Here is a 20,183-nt window from a genome sequence, read left to right on the forward strand (position 1 = left end):
CGCAGCACTTCGGGCCTTGTAGTTCCGTACAGACTCCAAGTCCCATAGTGCTGTGCGGCGGGTCGTCGCGCCTGCGCGGTGCAGGCGGCGGGCCGCGCAGACTGCGAGGCTCTTTTGTTCGGCAGAGGGGAGGGCCGTCGGCCGGGGCCTGCGGTACGCCGCTTCAGCGAGGGGCTCGGACGCGGTCGCCCGGCTTGTTGCTTTTCTGGGCGCCACTCCCCCGGCCGTCCCGACACGACGCGCGAGTCGCGCGGCACCGATTCCCCTCGAGTTCCTGGGCGCTGCTCTGAGGTGAACAGCCCGCCAGAGGCGGGGAACGCGGGGAGGCGCGCGGCGGCGAGAGCGGGAGTCCGGGGTGAGGGGCCGCGCGCCCGCGGCGGGGGCTGGGAGCGGGGAGCGCGCCCTTCCCGCGCTGAGCCCCGGGGAGCGCTCAGGGTTGGCCGCTGGAAGGATGGAGAGGGCGGGGCGGCGTATCCGGAGCGAGGGAGTGGAGCGATTCCGGGTGGGCCGAGCGCTGGCGGGTCGCTCGGCTCGGCCGGGGCGACCCAGCTCGAAGCCGCGGGGGCGGGGGGCGGCGGCGGGAAGGGGCTGCAGGGGGGGCTGGGAAGGGTCCGGCTCGGAGCCTTGGTGCTCGGACTTGCATGGGGAGGGTCGACGACTGTGGGACCCGGGTTTAGAAATGTAACCTGAGAGTATTGGGCGGCCTCTGGGGCTGCCGGAGGAATTCGCTCGCCCTGCTGGGGAGAAGTAACTTCTGGCAGATTGTGCGAGGGAGCCGGGCAGCCCAAGGTGTGCTGCTGGGGCAGGAGAGCTGTTGAATAAATGGGGGAGGACGCTAGGACGGAGGGCATTCTCCTGCCTGGCTGGGCTCTAGAGAGCGAGCAGAGTGGAGTGAAAGCCCGAGATTATGTAAGGCGTGGAGGAGAAAGTGGGAAGCCGACTGCCCGTGCCTCCCGCTGGGCCCTTCCCCGCTGGGGAGGCTGGAAGAATAAACTGAAGGATGGAGCACGCTTTCTTCGCTATTCCAGAGTTTCACTCCCTGATTCTGTTAGGGAGTTAAAAAGTCCAGAAGCAGGCCGGGCTATGATTCAGAATTAGTTCTACAAGTTATAATTTGAGATTGTTAGTGGCCACAGAGGGCAGTGAAATTGTAGAAATGTGTGGATGAGTTAGTATTTAAGGGATGAAGGTAAGTTAGAGAGGTTGTGAGATAATGTGGAGACTGGAAAAGTTTGGGCGCTTATATTTTTATTTTTTTTTAAGATTTATTTATTCATACAAGAGTTGGGATACAGGTCAGAGGCGCTGGAGGGCGAGAGGACTCACCAGGGACAGAGCAGGGAGCAGAACCGGCAGACGGACCGGACCGACAGCACTGCTGAAGGGAGCAGCAGGCGAATCAGAAGAGGTCTGCCGTGCCTTGTGGGTTTCTCCCTGGCCGGCCAGGAATCGAACCTGCGCTGCAGAGGCAGCGGACAGCTTCATAACACTGCGCTCAACCGCTGCGCCACCAGGGAGGCCCTGCTTATATTTTTAAAGACATGTTTTCCTTGTTGGAAATTTCTAAAACAAAGTGTGTCATATTTTATCCCTTTTTTAAAGTTTCAGATGAAGGGCTTTCATGCATTGGTGTTATATTCAGAACTGTATTGGTTCAACTAAGTTCATGTGGAGATGATAAAAAGACCAGTAATATAACCTCTTGCCAGGAGTAAGGTCTCCTCTCAGTTGTATGAAGACTTGTCAGCAGTTTGGAATAGTTGTGAAAGGTTCAAAGTTTTGGTAAAGATGCGTGAATACTGCTGGGAAATTAGTCTGTGTTCTTCCTTGAGTGCTTACATTTTTTATAGAAAGTGGTGTGATTGAAAGGCCACCTGTGTTGGAGCCAGGCACACCTTAATTAAGCTTTAGGGCAATTCAGGATCTTCAGTCATTTCCAGTTTTCCCTGTGGTGTCATTTTTCTTCATTGGCTGCTGTAGCCTGAATTGTTTTTCATTAAAAAATGTAAATAGTGTGTAGTCTGTGTTTCTGGCTTCTTGATTAAAGGAGCCCGTTTAAGGGGTACCCTGGCCTTCTGTGGTTTGTTTCATCTATAGGATATTAATTTTCTACCCATCAAATGAAAAGAAGCAACCATAACATTTTCTGGTACCGGTTTTTAAAAGGATCTTAGAAATGTGGTTTGTTTGTTTTGTTTTGTTTTTAGTGCACACATTTTTTTTTAAAGATTTATTTATTTATGCTATAAGAGCTGGGGTACAGGCCAGAGGTGCGGGGTGGAGGGCTGCGAGAGAGGATTCACCAGAGACAGAGTGGGGAACAGAACAGGTGGATTGACTGAAATACGCTGCTGAGGGGAGCAGCAGGCAAGACCAGAGAGGTCTGCTGCGCCATGTGGGTTATTTCCCCGGCCAGGGGATCGAACTCGTGCTGCAGTGGCTGCGGATAGCTTCATAATGCTGTGACTTAACCCCTTGAGCCACTAGGGAGGCCCAAGTTCACACCATTTAAAAAGAGAATTGGTGTATTGTGTTTTTCTACTATTTTATCCATCAAAATCTCTCCATTCACTATACAGTATCTGGTATAACATTTTGCATTAGACTTGATAGACTTAGGTTGTTTCTTTGCAGAGTTTCTGGAATAAAATGCTAGTGATTAGTTTGTGGGTTTACATAAAATGGGATTATGTTTCTTGTTCATCCAAATGTCTGGTACACATAGTAGGCTCTTCAGATTGTTGTTTGAATGGGTAAGTGCTTTGAGATCCTTAGAATTCCCTGCATTAGTCGGGAGAATGAGTTACTGTGCATTTGTGTAATCAGTTTGTCTTCAATCTGTGACATTTGGCAGAGTAAAACGACATAAGCATGCTTGTCTTTGTCTCAGTTTTTAATGTTTTCACCCTAGTGTTAAATCCAGAAAGGTATGGAGATTGTACTAGTGACTAAATTTTAAGTACCTTCAACAAAGACTCGGAGAAGTCCCAGTTTCTGGGTTTCAAAAGTAAGCTATACTGTTTTAAAAGTATCCTGGGGGCGGGGGGAGTGGGGGGGAGTATCTTGAGGGCCTCCCTGGTGGCACAGGGGTTAAAGACACAGCACTATCAATCTATGGGCAGCCATGCAGCACAAGTCCAATCCCCGATCCCCGGCCATTCCCGGGGCAGCCAGGGAGCTGACCTGCATAGTACCACAGACCTCTCCTGTTTCGTCCCATGCTCCCCTCAGCAGTGTATTTCAGTAGATCTGCTGCCTGCTCCCCAGTCTGGTGATTCCTCTCACCCCCAGCACTTCTGGCTTACACTCCAGTTCTTGCATACATAAATAAATAAATCTATTTTTAAAAAAGTATCTTGAAAAATCCTTTGTGTCCTTTGTATTGTGTTAAATAACTATTTTGCAATAGCAACGTCTATTGAAAAATTCAAGAGGTTAATTTCCAAGGTTAATTAGAGAAGTTACTCAAATAGGGACAGAATTCATATCCTACCAGTATTTGAATTGAGTAATTTGTGTTCACTCTTCCCTGTCTTTAACTTTTGTGATTTTCGGTGCAAAGGGGGAGTGACCTAATTGAAATTGTGCCTTTCTCTTTATTAATAGCTAACACATTAAGGACTTGACAGAACTGTAGTATGTGAGAAGTTAGTGGTTTTGTTTTGTTATCTGTGAGTGCTTTCATCTCTGCTCTTAATTCCAGCTTAGTTATTAGTCGTCTAGTTTTCTAATGATTTTTTAAGTTTTAAAAAAGATTTTATTTATTTATGCATATAAGAACTGGGATGTAGGCCAGAGGTGTGGGGCGTGAGAGGATTTACCAGAGACTGAGTGGGGAGCAGAACAGGCAGACTGCTGAAATACACTGCTGAGGGGAGCATGGGGTAAGACAGGAGAGGTCCACTGAGCCATGTGGGTTAGCTTTCTGCTTGGGGATCGAACTCAGGCCGTCGTGGTGATAGTGCTGAGACTTACCATAGGCTACCATGAAGGCCCCAGGTTTTCTAATGATTTTTATTTCATCCTAAATTAAAAGATTTGCTTCAGGTATTATTGTGTCCTACTAATATTTGCAAACCGAGGTGGTCTCTTAATCCAAAACTTTATCTATAGTCTCATCATGCTGTATGCTGAAAGGTAAGCCAAGTTTCTGGCCATATCCAGATAAAATTTAAATTTCAGTATTCTAGTCCTAGATCCTCTGGAATTCCTTTTAAAATGAACTCCCGCGCATTAGGTGTGTGCACAAGTTCCTGTTTTCTGCTTAGTCAAGTTTTCCATCTGGAAAACATTTGCCTCACAAACAGCCACAGCCAGTGAACAGACTAAAAACAGTTTTAGAAACATAAGTCAGGAGGGCTACAAATTGAATATAATACACACCTCTTCACCTGCTTTTTGATAACTGGTGTGTACTTGCTGATGCACAACAAAGGTACTTCCATGCTTGTTTCCTTTTTTTTTTTTAATATTTATTTATGCATACAAGAACTGGGGTGTAAGCCAGCGGTGCGGCATGTGAGATGATTCACCAGAGAGAATGGGGAGCAAAGCAGGCAGATCTACTGAAATACACTGCTGAGGGGAGCAGTGGGCTAGTCAGGAGAGGTCTGCTGTGCCATGTGGGTTTCTCCCTGCCAGCCAGGGATCGAACTCGTGCTGCAGTGGCTGGTGATAGCTTGCTAGCCCTGTCTTTAACCCCTGTGCCACCAGGGAGGCCACATGCTTGTTTCTATTTAGGGCTTGTAAATCACATTTGTCATGCTGATCATTCCCTAAAAAGCTGACAGCTTTAGATTTTTTTTTTTATGATTTATTTATTTATGCATATAAGGCCAGAGGTGGGGGTGGGGGGTAAAAAATGATTCACCAGAGACAGAGGAGCAGAACAGGTGGATCGACTGAAATACACTGCTGAGGGGTAGCAGCGGGCAAGACCAGAGAGGTCTGCTGTGCCATGTGGGTGAGCTCCCTGGCTGGGGATGGAACTCGTGCTGCAGTGGCTGGCGATAGCTTCATAGTACTGAGACTTACCCCCTTGTGCCACCAGGGAGGCACCAGCTTTGGATTCTTGTTCCCTAAATGTCTGAATCTGATAGAGCCGTCCTTATTGCCCATTTAGGGTTTGACACCTTACCTTCATGGGGCCCAGATATACCTTCAATTAAATAAAAACAAACAAAATGCTTTGGAACCCCAAGGAAAAGAAAATAATATTTGTCTAGTTTGTGTAGACTTCGTAGAAGTAACATTTAAGTGGACTCTTAAAGGGATGGGTAGGATTTTGACTGTTGGTCTTGAAATAGTAGGTGAGCAGTGTGCCTAGAGGAAACTTGCAAGATTTGTTCAGATTTTAATTTTCTGTTTTGACAGGAATGTAGGTCTTGTGAGGAAAGTAGATGTTAGACACATTGTACTTTAGCCTTTGTTTTAAGAGGAGATCTTGTAAAACAAAACAAAAAAAAAAATTGGTAGTTAACCTACTACTTTACTCTTCAGTCTACACCCCCCAGACTGGTTCACAAGTGTCTAGTCTACCTAAGTTGTGCCTCATTGCTTTTGTTCTTAACAGTTCTTTGGGCCAAATTGCCCTCCAAATCTTTTCAAATGCTGTTGTAGTCTGGCTTCAATCCCAGCTTTTCAAAACCTTTTGTAATCACCCTAGCCATTTATTCCTCCAAGCTCCTGAAGTACTTTTGTAGTTACTTACTATTTCTTTTGCTAATTTTTCCATACATCTCTTACATTGACATGAACTTAAGTTTGAATTGTTTACTTATATGTATGTTTCTCTCTTTTAGTCCTGGCTTTGTCATACTGTTGAGGGACTTTGGGAAATTTTCTTTGCTTCAATAAGCCTTATTTGTAAAATGGGCTTTTTGTTTCTTTCTTTTTTGTAAACTGGACTTACAAGTTGTGAGAATTCAATTAAGTACCTTTGTATGCACTAAGTGTTAAGTGCTCAATAAATGTTAGTTATTAATTACTTACCCTTAAGGAATTCTCAAAAGCCTGTGCTTGTGGTGTGTCTGCATTAGCCACAGTCCTGACTGCAGCTCCATTTGCTCAGGGCTGAGGGAGTTCATGTGATGTGTATTTTAACCAGAGTGAGTGTCACTCTGTCCATATGGGCTATTAATACATGGTTATTAATTTGATTTTTTTTTTTTAAGTTTTGGGAGTCCTCAATATTTTTTTTTTAAAGATTTATTTATTTATACAAGCACTGGGTACAGTCAGAAATGCGGGAGGGTGAGAGAATTCACCAGAGCCAGAAGGGAGAACAGAACAGGCAGACTGATGAAACACACTGCTGAGGGGAGCAGCGGGGCGGCAGGGGAGGTCTCCGAGCCATGTGGGACCCTCGCCCGCCCGGAGGCCGGGGATGGAACGGCGCTGCAGAGGCTGCGGGCAGTTTTGCAACCCAGCGCTCAACCGCTGCGCCACCGGGGAGGCCCTTAATTTGATTTTTAATAGATAATATTAAAAGCTAGTGGAACCATCGTTAGAAACTTTTATGGCTGTTATTATGTTTTGAACCTAAGCTAGAGGCACAAGGGGTGGGGGGAGGAAAACCAGGAATGGAGAAGGGAACTAGACGAAACAAGGAGTGAAGCAGGGCATAACAGGCACAGTATTTATCTGGCCCTTGCCTGCTGCCCCTCACTCTAGTCTGCCTGGCCACACTTCTTTTCCTCAGGTAAAGCAAACTCATCCTTACCTTGGGTCTTTGAACCTGCTAGTCCCTAAACTGGTGTGTTTTTCAGATTTTTGCCTAGTTGTCTTATTCTGGTCTGTTCAAATGTTAATCTACAGATAATTTCTTTATAGCATTTACGCTAATGTTTTCTTATTGTCCGTGCCTCGCTCTGCACATGTATACATGCATACATTCCCACATTCCCACTCGTGCACCATGTTAAAATATAAGCTCTTAAGAGATTTTTGTCTGCCCACCACACATTTCCAGCACTTCACACATAACAGGCACCCAGTAGAAAACTGATAAATGTGGGATCGTGATCATAGGAAGAGTTATCCTACGCCTGGTCTGGGGCTTCAGGGAAGCTTCTGAGGATTTTTAAGCTGAGGGAACTGGTCAGATGAAGAATGAGCCAAAGAACAAGGTAATTGTGATTGTGCAGTGGTCACTAGCACAAATGCCCACAGATAATGTTATGAAGAGATCTGCATTTTTAAATCAGTAGTGAGCACTAAGGATGAATTGGGTTAGATATCCCAGAAGAAATGGTGATGATGTGGACTGGGGTGGTAGCCCTTGGGACTGGAAAAAGCATATGAATTGAAAGTTATTTAAGATATAAAATCAACAGGATTTTGTTCTTAAGTTTTTTTCATGTATCTTTATGAGAGTTTGACCCACAGTTCTTTTTTTTTAATTAAGTTTCTTTTTTTTCTTTTAAAGATTTTTTATTTATATACAAGCATTGAGTGCAGTCAGAAGTGTGGGAGGGTGAGAGAATTCACCAGAGCCAGAGAGGAGAGCAGAAAAGGCAGACTGACAGGTACACTGCTGAGGGGAGCAGCGGATGTGGCAGGAGAGGTCTGGGTGCCATGTGGGACCCTCCCCCAGTGGCCAGGGATCAAACCGGCTGTAGCAGCTGCACCACCTGGGGAAGCCCTCAACAGGATTTTGTAAGAGATTAGATGTGGAGGATAAACAAGAAGAAATCAGGAATGATTATCATATTTTTGTCTTGCACTCACAAGCTGTGAATTCTTAGAAAGACCATTGTTCATTTAATTGGAGTAATGGCTTTTACAAAAGTATGTTATGTAAAGCCTGAGCTGGAAATCACAACTTCTAAGGTTCGTTATAGAATTGTACTGTATGGGTCATCAGAACTGATTTTTGGTATTTACATATAAGTTCAGGCATCTTAAAATTTTTCTCCAAATAAATGATTTTGTTGAAATTTTCCACTGTATCCAGAATTTACATTTTTTCCCTCTCCTATTTTCATAGGAAAATATATCCTTTACCATTTACTACTAGAGCTTTGTTACTTTATTTTCCTGCTTAGGCCAATAAAAGGAAAACCACAAGATATTACAACACTTCAGGTATATGAAATGTGATTTCTGTATGTTAGCTCTTCTGTCTTAGTCTTCCAGAAATTAGATTTTTATTTCTTTGTTTTATAATAATTGGTTTATTCATACCAGCTAGACCTAGTTACTACTTGTGTGTTCTTACACTGCCCTGCTATTTTGGAAATCATGAATTTCAGCTGTGTGTATAGGACAGAAATGTGTTTTCTCGTTGAGTTCTTAATGTACTAGGTTTTAGAGAACTATCCTTAAGTTTAAAGCAGTATATAATTCAGAGCAGGGGCCTCCCTGGTGGCGCAAGGGTTAAGTTGCAAGCACTGTGAAGTTATCCACTGCCACTGCAGTACTGTAGGAGTTTGATCCCCTGCCGGCCAGGGAGGTGACCCACATGGTGAAGCAGACCGCTCCTGACTCACCTGCTGCTCCCCTCAGCAATGCATTTCAGTACATCTGCCTGTTCTGTTCCCCACTCTGGTGAAACCTCTCACCCCCTGCACCCCAGTTCTTGTATGCATAAATAAATAAATCTTTAAAAAAAAATTCAGTGCAGTTGGACAAAATGCAGACATACAAGAATATAATTAATGCCAGAAGGTCACAAAAGCTCACCTCACAGGAATCTCATGAGGGTTGTTGCATCTGTTTTACAGATGAGGAAACTGAGTTATGCTTCTGGTACTCATGATAGCTTTCTCCTGGTGAAAGGAGCTGTGAGGATCCTTCAAGCAGTACTCTTCCAATTTCATTGCTAATGCAAAAAAGGTCTAGCTTGAATGATGTTAAATATGATATAGAGGGGTTTTTTTTAAGCTTTATTTTTATTTACTTATACATACAAGAACTGGGGTGTAGGCCCACCCAGAGATGTGGGGGTGAGGGGATTCACCAGAGACAGAGTGGGGAACAGAACAGGCAAATTTACTGAAATACACTGCTGAGGGGAGCATGGGGCGAGACAGGAGAGGCCTGCTGCTCCACATGTGGATTTAGCTCCCTGACTGGGGTTCGAACTTAGGCCACAGTGGTGATAGAGTGATAGTGCAGAGACTTAACCCCTTCGCCACCAGGGAGGCTCCCAATATATGTCCATACAATATGGGAAACTATGCAACTGTTAAGAAAGGTGATCTTTATAGAATAATATCAAAGATAATTATATAAAAAGGCAAGTTCTGGTACTTAATACCTATTTGCATGTGTATATGTAGAGGAGAACAAAAACAGGCAGGTTTTGCACTGGGGAACTTTGATTTGCCACATTAAGTACTTTTGTTGTTCAATGTATTGCAATTAGAAAAGCTTGCTTTTTTAAAAAAAATAATATGCAGGGCCTCCCCGGTGGCGCAGCGGTAGAGCGCTGGGTTGCGAAGCTGCCCGCAGCCTCTGCGGCGCCGGTTCGATTCCCGGCTGCTCCCCGGCCACCAGAGGAGGGTCCCACATGGTGCGCAGACCTCTCCTGCCGCCCGCTGCTCCCCTCAGCAGTGTACTTCAGTCCTTCTGCCTGTTCTGCTCCCCGCTCTGGCTCTGGTGAATTCTCTCACCCTCCCGCGCTTCTGACTGTGCCCAGTGCATGTATAAACAAAACAAATGAACAAACAAATAAATAAATAAAACATGCCTCTATAAAAAAAAAAAAAATAATATGCATACACATAGCTTATTTCCTGATTCATTGGATCTGAGATGGGGTCTGGCAGTCTGTGTTTATAAACTTTATAGAGGTTTCTGATTCTCATATAGGTGAAAGTTCTCAAACTAAGATCTGCTTTCCTGTGAACTCTTTCTTAGTAAAGAATTCTAAATACTTCATCTTGGCATTTAGCATAAAAATTCTGCTGATTTGTTTTCAGAGGTCTGTATGTTACCTTATCTTCACATCTGGAATTTGATCTTTCAGCTGGCAAGAAATCAGTATGGAAGTTCCTGGGATAGCCCTTTTAATTCATGTGTGTGGTGGCAACCAGGAGCTAAGCCCATGTTGTCATCTCAGATACTTCTCATACCCTTTCACAGTGCCACACAAAAACAAAACAAAATGGTGGCTAATATTTTACTTCCTTCTGCCTTTAAATAGCCTTGTCCCTCCTTTCTGTTTTCTGACTCCTGAGTGCAAGGGTGAAAGGTGAGTAAGGAGAATCTTTGTTTCCTCTTAAAGGAATGGTGAGTTCATGAACTTCAGATTTCACACCATTCCTGGCGGCAGTGGGATACAATAGGCCAGTTCAGGTTTTTGTCATTAGTTTCTCCTGCTTGCTAGGTATTCACCTTTAAACATGCACACCACATAGCACATGTTAGTTTAAGACCTGGAAGACTGCTGGGATGCTAAAAACCAAAGCTTTGTTGCTGCCTGCTGATTTCATTAACAAATACCTTTATATTGCAGTAACCAATTAAAAATCATTGGTTTTACAACAACCATACCTTCTAAAACCTTTTCTGAAAGAAAGTCATTACCAGTCACTTTCTTATTTACTGATGACAAATGGTAGGAAGGATGCATCTCTAGAGGGCTCCCTTATTCTTGTGTAGGCTGAAAGGAAGTTCCCTGTAGGTGTGTAGCTATTCCCAGGTTCTGGGCAGATGGTTTAGTCCATCCTTAGGAGATGTCCTTGCTGAGAGGCTCTGGTTTTTTGTTAATTGTGTCAGTTTAGGGCATGGATTTTAGTTGACTCTGTTCTGTATGACATCTGAATGGATTGTTTCAAAGGATGGTTTATAAACAAAGTACAATTCAAATGTATTTTTTTAGGCATCTTAAAATGTGACAAACCAGGTAATATTTCGGTAAAAGTTTTAATAACTCCAGGGTTTTGTCTGCAACATATGATAAGCCTTGAGAAGACTTGTCCATGTAAAATGAGGTTCTCATGGTGGTTTAAGAGTGTAGGTCTGTATTTGGCTGCCTCTACGTACTCTAACTAGTAACACTTGGATGTATTGCACATAATGGATGGATAAAGTGGAATGGCCCATAACAAGCGCTCATATTACTGTTACTAAATACTTTCAGTTTAACATGGCTGGTTGAACACATGGGTTCCACTCCTTTCCAAAAGTCAAAAAAAAAAAAAATAATGGTAAAGGGTTTTTTAAAAGAACAGAAAAAAGGGCCTCCCAGGTGGCGCAGCGGTTGAGCGCTGGGTTGCAAAGCTGCCTGCAGCCTCTGCGGCGCCGGTTAGATCCCCGGCTGCTCCCCGGCCACCAGAGGAGGGTCCCACATGGCGCGCAGACCTCTCCTGCCGCCCGCTGCTCCCCTCAGCAGTGTACTTCGGTCCTTCTGCCTGCTCTGCTCCCCGCTCTGACTCTGGTGAATTCTCTCACCCTCCCGTGCTTCTGACTGTACCCAGTGCATGTATAAACAAAACAAACAAACAAACAAAATAAATAAATAAATAAAAAACATGCCTCTATTAAAAAAAAAAAAACCTATAAAAAAAAAAATAAAAGAACAGAAAAAAAAGGAGAGGGGACAAGCAGCGAAGAGTAGTAACTGACTAGAAAATGCTGAAAAGCGGGAGAGGAATTAGGAAAAGCCATGAAGGTTCAAGCCAGGTTATGTCACAGTGTTCCAGAAAGACCACTAGCTATCTCCTCTGGCAGTAAGGGTGCAAACAACTGGGACTTAAAAAACAAGAAGCGATTGATAGTCTGGAACTGGGAGATCCTTTCCATACCACACAGTAGAGACTACCTCTTTTCTACTCTGGTAGAATATTACAGTTATTATGTCAGAGTTGAAGGTTGAACTGGAGGAACTGCACTTGAACATTATGCAGAGCTGAGGGCAAGGGACCATACTAAAAACCAGTTGTCTGTGTACTAAACAGTGAGTCCCCTCAGGCAGGAAATAATCAGATCCCTTTCTGGAGAAACTAGTCTATGAGAAAGAAGCCACAAATATATTGACATTTTAGGGATCCCCAACAAAAAACTTAGTCTTTAATCTACAGTGATCCTACTGTGAAATCATTACCTAACAAAAGCTTACACACAACTTCCAAACAGCATTATAAAAATACTTAACTGATAATTTGCAGGAAGGAAAAAAACATCTAGAAAAATTACCCAGTATCAAAGGTGATGGTAGTACAACAGCTTGGGGAGTATTTTGTCAAGATTACAGATTATTGGGGATTAAGATTTCTGAGTTAATCTATTAACCCTTTGACCTTGTGTATATCTTGTGATGTTCTATTATATATTTTAACCCTTTATTCGATGATTATGGTATTTGCTAGGATTTTGATTAGTATTTGCTAGGTTGCTAGGATGCTTTGGGGGCGTGGCAGATAGCGTTGGCTTAAAGGCAAGCTTCTTTTGTGGTCCCACGCTGAGAGGGGTGGTATGATGTCTCCTTGCCAAGCAGTCCAAGTTGAGAGCCTTCCTTGCAGATACCCCTACTGTGCCTAGAGATGGCAGAAGAGAGACAAGTTTCTCTTTAAGTAATTCATTTGGAAACTATGAAACTAATTGGCCCATCATAATATTTAAGGGAGCCCTTGACTTCTCTGAAGGTGTGGGATCTGAGCGTCAGTAGGGAGAGTGGATTGCACATTTAATTCACTTTTCTACTGATTGTGAGAAATGCCCTTTCCAGGACCCTAGAGAACAACTATAAATAAGGAAAAAACTCATTTTGGGAAACCTGGCTGATAATTTCTATCAGAAAGACTCCAATACCTGGAGGTAGGTGCTAGGATGAGCCAATCAAGGAAGCTCTCAGAGAAGCAGGAATCTGTTTTCTGCATTCTTTCAAGGCTTTCTTCAGTTGCTCTTAAAATGAGTAAAGATGACCATCCGGAGATCCCCTGTGGTGCTGGTGTTTGGGGAGGAAAAGTATCAGAAATAAACTTCGGACGTAGATAGGTTTTAAGCAACTATACATTCTCAACTGTGAGGACCAGGGCCTTGGGTATTGCCTAAAAGCAGAAGAGAGTCTTCTGTGCCACTCTGAAAGTTCAAAATACCTTTGGTGGAAGAGGTGTCTTTTTTTAAACCAGGTACTAAACTTTAGGACAGCAGGGGCCACTTCATACTCTTGAATCTCTAGTATCTAGCAGTGTCTAGGACTTTTTAGCAGCCAGACAAATGTCTCTTGTTTCAGTAAGTTAAGTTTGCTTACTGGGGCGTGGGGTATATTTTGGAATGTAAATCTAAACATCAGTAACTGGGTCGAGATGACGATATTTTTACAAAAGATTATATTTCGTATAGTCTATAGATGACCTTTGAAAATTCTATACATGCCAGGTTCGAAGTATTAAAGCTAGGTACAATTTAACCATAAATTGGCATTAAATTCAAACATAGTAGTAACTACTTTCTTTCATAGATCATCTGCCCTGCTCTTGGATTTTTTGTAGCTCATTCTGTGCAGTTGTAATCCATCAATTCTTAGACTTTTGTCAGTTTTTTGTGGGTGAATTTTATCATCAATGTATTGATATGGCGCCACCTACTGACGTAAATTGGTAATCATAAAGCTTTGGGCGTGGGCATAGAGTTGTACCAAGGACTAAAGAAAATAGATTTGTTGGGGCTAGAATTTTGGCACTGGGAAAACCTTTAGATGTAACCCAGCTGGTGATATATTTTTACAAAATAATAAATTTAGGTTCTATTGTCTATGATAACTTCCCTTTTCCCCTTTCACTCATTTTCCAAATTACTACAGTACTTTAATTTAGAGAACTTCATGGTTTTTCTGGCATTTTTACGAGTCTTTCTTTAGAAATAAATTATAAAATAAACTAATCATTAAAAGTTAATAAACTTGGAAATTGCAAATTCATGGTGGCATTCAGAACAGATTACACAAAGACTCACTAGACCTCAAAAGTGTTTTAACAATACAGAAGAATGAATATATATACAACTACAAAAGGGTAAATTAAATTAGATGTTTAATAAATAGGACAAGGTATTTCCCACTAAAAATTAAAGTCCAGTACTGTGATGAAATGGAAAATATTCAGAAAATTGGAGAAAGTACAGATCAGAGGGTTAAATGTTGATAAATTTAGGTATTATGTTATTTCTAGGAGGACTGCTTTTCTTTCATCTTAATATTTTTGATACCGTGTTTTATAGTAAAGGATTTAAAGAATCCTTTAAAGAACTTGAAGGATTTATAGAATGGATTGAAAAGTTTTTATTTCCCTCCTAAAGATTTATTTATTTATGCATACAAGAGCTAGGTTATAGGCCAGAGGTGCGGGGTGGGGGGTGTGTGTGTGAGAGGATTCACCAGAGTGGGGAGCAGAACAGGCAAATTGACTGAAATACACTGCTGAGGGGAGCATCAGGAGCACAGGAGAGGTCTACTGGGCCATGTGGGTTAGTTCCCTGGCAGGGAATCAAACTCGTGCTGCAGTGGCTGCAGATAGCTTCATAGTGCAGCTTAATCCCTTCTGCCACCAAAGAGGCCCCCAGGATTGAAAAGTTTTAAGTGGATATGCAAAAATAAAATTTTGCTGTGATTAGTTGGGGCTGTTTTGTGAACTCGGAAAACTATTGCCTATTGAAGATGAACAGGGATAATACTTAATATAAGCAGCATGTCTTACTAAAGTCATCTATGATGGCCTGGTTCTCTTACCATTTAACATTCACCTAGCCAAGAAGAGTGTGCCCTAATGTCCTTTTTATTTCCTTTATCATTTTAGCAGCGTCACCCTTTATACCAGAAAGCTGGCGGGCACTATGGGGAAAAAACAAAACAAGAAGAAAGTAGAGGAGGTGCTAGAAGAGGAGGAAGAGGAATATGTGGTGGAAAAAGTTCTTGACCGCCGAGTGGTAAAGGGCAAAGTGGAGTACCTCCTAAAGTGGAAAGGTTTCTCTGAGTAAGTTTCATGGACACGGGGAAATGCATTCTTTCAGTCACCAGCCAGATCTCGGGAGTCTAGAAATGTGTGTGGCCTCGGTGCTCTGACTCAGGCCTGGCCTTCATGGTTTATATTCTAATTAGAAAATGAGCCCTGTGTACAAAATGCTATAATGCAAGACAGTGACTTCTGAGGAACATTTTTGTGTTTGGCTTTAGAAAAAGTAATTTTTCTTTGAAGGAGGCAAGTTTCCAAATTTTCAGTTTAAAAAGCCTTCCCGCCCTACCCCACTAAGCTTTGCCAAGTTCCTGGTCTTAGACAACATCCAGTTACTCATCATCATCAACTGCTTTTTCCCGAGGACACCAGCTCTCGTCTTCCCGTGCCTCTCCTTAGTGCGACTATGCTAACTCTGAGTGGAAAGTGAGACTCACTGTGCCCTCTGGTTTCAGCGAGGACAACACATGGGAGCCAGAAGAGAACCTGGACTGCCCTGACCTCATTGCTGAGTTTCTACAGTCACAGAAAACGGCACATGAGACAGATAAATCAGAGGGAGGCAAGCGCAAAGCTGACTCTGATTCTGAAGATAAGGGAGAGGAGAGCAAACCAAAGAAGAAGAAAGAAGAGGTAAGGCAGAAGTAAGACTCTACTCAGAATTCCTACTGCTGTCAAGGAAGCTGAATGCAAGATTTTTTCCCCAAGATTGATTTATTTATGCATACAAGAACTGGGGTACAGGCCAGAGATGGGAAGGGGGGAGAGGATTCACCAGGGACAGAGTGGGGAGCAGAACAGGCAGACTGACTGAAACACACTGCTGAGGGGAGCAGGGGGCGAGACAGGAGAGGTCTGTTGCGCCATGTGGGTATCTTCTCAGCCAGGGATCGAACTGGTGCTGCAGTGGCTGCGGACAGCTTCATAATGCTACGTCTTAACCCCTTTGCACCACCAGGGAGGCCCCTGAAAGCAATAATTGAAGCACTTTTGTTTTGCTGCTGCTTGGATCTTAGCAACTGTCTCTGAATCCTTCCAGAATTTTAGACTAATGCTTAAAAGTGTTCGGGGCTCACTCGTGAAGCCACATAGTCTATGCTTAATTAATAAGAGAGTCAGGAACAATAAGTGTAACACTTATGGGACAGGCATAAGTGCAAATGAATTCACGCCTGTAAATAGATCGTTTTCGATGTTTTAAACACAGGTTTGAATACCTTAAAATAAGTTGTGTTTTGAGGGTGAAGAGTTGTGAACATGTATTTTGCTTGAGATGTATTTCCCTTTTTACATATGAAGAAAACGCAAGCATTTTAAACCTTGATGGAATAATCAGGATCCTAAAAGGCTTGTCTTGGAGCCAAGGTATTGGTGAAATATTGGCAAAAGCATGTGATTACTTTAGCCAAAGATACAGGAATGACTACAGTCGGGATAGCAGCCTCATTTAGTTAAAATTCTTCCATCCATTTGATTTTTGCAGTCAGAAAAACCACGAGGCTTTGCCCGGGGTTTGGAGCCAGAGCGGATTATTGGAGCTACAGACTCCAGTGGAGAACTCATGTTCCTGATGAAATGGTGAGTCTGCCAGCAGCTCTGTGTGGTTGTTGTTTTCTTCTTCCCATCTGTTCCATGCCAGAGGAAAAGAGTTGGACCTTCGAAATTCCAGTCGCCCAGTTGTGAAATCTTTAAGATGGCATAGCCCTTCGATAGTGACCCTCGGCCTGACTACCAACCTGGACTCATGAGTTACAGGTAGGGGCCCTTAGGGTTCTTAGATCTTTGCCCATGTTTTTAGGTGGTAGGAGAAAATCTAGACGTGGAGAGGGTATGGGAGAATCACATTTCACTTCTGTAAATGAAGGGAAAAAGTAAGAAATGTGATTGAGCCACCCTTCCCTATTACCCCTTCCTGAAGAAAGATCAGCTGTTAACTTCTCAGTGTTAGAATTTCTATAGCTCTTTTGCCTTGACTGCTAGATTCCTTCCAGTGTGTGAATATTCTTAATTCCAGGATCAGCCAGCAGGGGTCAGCAAGGTTCCCTTTACTATCCTGAGCAGAGAACAAGTCTACTTTTTTCCATTTTGAATATAAATACCAGTGGTAGTGATACTCTGTGAAACTGCTTCATGAGAGCAGTTGTCTTGAGAATCTTAACTGTAATTAACCCAAAATCTCGATAATAATTTCCCTACTTTTTTTTCCTAAAAGGAGGCTTTCCTCCCTTTCTTTTGCTTGTTGAAATGTTTGGGTGTCGTCCCCCCCCCAACCAGGTGGATCTCAGTCATTGTTCTTAAGATATAAATTAGGAGCAGATAATTCTAAGCCTTTGCTAATGGCCACAAAATTCTAGCGGCTTTGTCCTTGGTCAGTCCAGAACTTTTACAGAAACTCATTCCCCCCTCCCCTCTGTACAAGGCGGCCAGAGAAGCCCACCTGAGCAGCACTGAGCCTGTTATCACAAGCAGCTACACCTGTGTCCTTCCTCGGGGTTCCTTTGGTTACTGAATCAGCCACCCTTGTCTGCCTTATGTATGGCTGTCGTCCTGTAGGAGGAATGTTCATTTTTAAGGTGTTGCATATGGGGAGAAATAATTGACACCCCGAGTTACTCATCCAGCTACAACACACTTTCTCTGCCTGCCTGTCACCAGTCTGAGTGACATAGTATCTCCACGTTGCTGAAAATTGCTCTCCTTTGGTGGACTCATGGTGTGTGTAAAGCTTATAGCTGAATGTAACTCTGTAGGCTAAGATTGAATGTTGATTATAAAACTCAGTTCATTTTAATGTGATTTCCTGGAGAATTGGAGAGATTTGTCCATTTCCAAAATAGTAAATGTTTTTATTTGGCAAAATGCCTGTACCTGACCTCTGAGAAAACTGTTGACTGAACTGTCAGCAAGGGGTGGGCAGCAGTTTCCAGGTTCCCCTGTGTCAGTAACTGCTGCTCCATCCCAGTCTCTTTAGTATATTGTTGCAATCAGCAAATCTTACTGGCTTGCTCTTTTCGGGTTCTGTGAGGCGGTGTGGTTTTAGTTTACCTGTTACTGGGGTTTGGAAGTTTTAGGTAGTGCCTTGTCAGAGATCCTGTCATAGGTCTGTGGCCTGCTCTATGCTACTGCCTTGATGACCTGAAGGTAGAGCTTTTTCCTCAGTCCTTTATGATGTGTGTGTGTGTGTGTGTGTGTGTGTGTGAGTCTCAAAATTTTGAGAACATTTAGAAATTCAGAAAAATAGAATTGTTAACAGTTCCTTCGTTTTCTGCCTCCCAGTGTTGAAGCTCATCATTTCAAAGCACCTGGGAGTTGTGGCATATCTGTGTGTGCATGGCATTTGGTAATGTTAAACAGTGTAACTGTGAGTCAGCAAGAAAGTGTCCCATCTGCATTGGCTCTGGCCTGTGCCACATGGGTAAATCTTATTATCTGACTTGGTATTAAATCTGATAACAAAGCCAGGACGTCTCAGTGGGTTCTTATCAGCTGAGATACGGCCTTTGGAAGAGTGTGGTACTCTTGTCTGCCCCCAGAGAATCTGAGTCATGCATCCCTCCCCTCCCCCTCCTTTTCCAGAAGTTCAGATGTGTTAGGCGACCTAGCTTCTGACAAATATACCCAAAGGGGATTTTCAGCAAAAGCTCTCTAAAGATGTCACTTAACTAAAAACTGCCGGTAAATGATGTTTAGACCCTTCCCTACCCTACTCTTCTGGAATTAATATTTTTAAAACCCTGTCCCTTAAGTGATCTAACTTAGGAGACCCACCAGCACCTGGTCTCAAAGTCTCTCTGCTTTGTTCTGCAGGAAGAACTCTGATGAGGCTGACCTGGTCCCTGCCAAGGAAGCCAATGTCAAGTGCCCACAGGTTGTCATATCCTTCTATGAGGAAAGGCTGACGTGGCATTCCTACCCCTCCGAGGATGATGACAAAAAAGATGACAAGAATTAACACTCTTGAGTATCAGCCCCTGTCACATCTGACTGTGGGTTTCAAGTGGGGAGGAAAGGAGTTCTGCTTTCTTGACACCATAGAGGTGGCTTGAGAAGATGTCCTTTGAAGAGCCAGTATAGATTGTGCCCTACAGCAGCCCAAGTGCTTTAAAGCTGTTCCATGCTGTATAGTTTGCACACCCATCCCAGTGGAGGGGAAGGAGGAGAAGTGTTTTAAGGCAACCCACTCTGCACTCGGCTGAGAAAAAGGCCTTCTATGAAGGACAAAATTTGCAGAATGGGTGTGGGAGAGCAAAAACAAAAATACTGTAGATCTTCAAAGAGCATCTCCACAACCCACAGCCTTCTTCCCAATAGTGTTAACTCTGCATTTTCACAGCGTAGCATGTGTGTAGTTTTTGGCTATTACTGGTGTATTATTTGGGGTGGGAGGGATAGGGTGGGGCGGAAGGGAGATGGGTAGGATCACTTTTGTTAAAATTTGGGGCCTGATTGGGGGAAATGGTGAAACAACGAAAAGACCAACCAACCAATGATGATTTGGTTCTATGTCCAGAATATTTTATCTTTTCCAAAAATGTTATTGGCGACATGAATGAGGACCGTGAGGACTGTTTAAAAGCTGTGAATGCCTGAAACTTAAAAGCCAAGGTGTTCTCTGCCTAAGCTTAACGCTGTTCCCAACAAAGGACTAAGCCAGTTAATAACCTACCAAAGCTGCCATTTGGGGGATGGAAACTGAGGAGGGGAAATCTTTTATTGGGGTGTATACACAGGCAGAGCATTCTGTCTTAGAGGTGCTAATCTTGAAATTGACACAAAGACCCTTTTTCAATTATAGTTACAAATACCAGCTTGTCCGTCCAAGCCACTGGCTGAGGTATTTGGGGAGGGGAAGAGGGTGATCTAGGAGGTGGGAGAGTAGGGACAGACAAGGGCCCATGTTGTTAGGGTGGAAAACTCTTGGAGACTTTTTTTGAACTTTGAAACCATTGGTGCCAGGGTTCAGTCACTGACAGCACAAGTTCCATTGAATCACTTCAAGAGTTGAATGAGTTGAGCCCTGGTCTCAGGAGATTAGACTTTCATACTGGGGCAGTGGTTCACTTTAAAATACAAAACAAAAAAAATTTTTTAATACTAAGAATTAATACCCAAAATGCTGTCTTGAATCATGAGATCCATCAGTTCTTGACATCATCTAGAGTTGCATCTAGAACTCCATTGTAAAATCTTTGTAGGCATGTGTTAGATTTCTGTGAAAACTGTTTAAATGTAAACTTCATATCACATTGTCAGTTTTTGTCTTAATAAAACTATAGATTTATAATC

At 43.2% G+C, this 20,183-nt stretch overlaps 1 protein-coding gene across 1 annotated transcript; it reads left to right on the forward strand.

Moving 5' to 3' along the window:
- Positions 1 to 84: 84 nt before the first annotated feature.
- Positions 85 to 20,183, forward strand: CBX1 (chromobox 1). The gene is made up of 5 exons (XM_037494971.2): positions 85 to 291; positions 14,742 to 14,918; positions 15,353 to 15,530; positions 16,381 to 16,475; positions 18,705 to 20,183. The coding sequence occupies exons 2-5, from the start codon at positions 14,779 to 14,781 to the stop codon at positions 18,847 to 18,849; spliced, it is 558 nt and encodes a 185-aa protein (XP_037350868.1). The 5' UTR covers positions 85 to 291; positions 14,742 to 14,778; the 3' UTR covers positions 18,850 to 20,183.

This window comes from Talpa occidentalis, unplaced genomic scaffold, assembly GCF_014898055.3.
Source record: "Talpa occidentalis isolate TD23 unplaced genomic scaffold, MPIMG_talOcc4v2.1 talOcc4.7, whole genome shotgun sequence".
In the NCBI taxonomy this organism is placed as follows: domain Eukaryota; kingdom Metazoa; phylum Chordata; class Mammalia; order Eulipotyphla; family Talpidae; genus Talpa; species Talpa occidentalis.

Bases quoted from the DNA above. Each gene is read 5' to 3' on its own strand.
- CBX1 (XM_037494971.2), top strand. From the start codon at position 14,779: ATGGGGAAAAAACAAAACAAGAAGAAAGTAGAGGAGGTGCTAGAAGAG. The intron at 14,919-15,352 runs GTAAGTTTCATG...CTCTGGTTTCAG, and splicing joins AAGTGGAAAGGTTTCTCTGA to CGAGGACAACACATGGGAGC. The intron at 15,531-16,380 runs GTAAGGCAGAAG...TGATTTTTGCAG, and splicing joins CAAAGAAGAAGAAAGAAGAG to TCAGAAAAACCACGAGGCTT.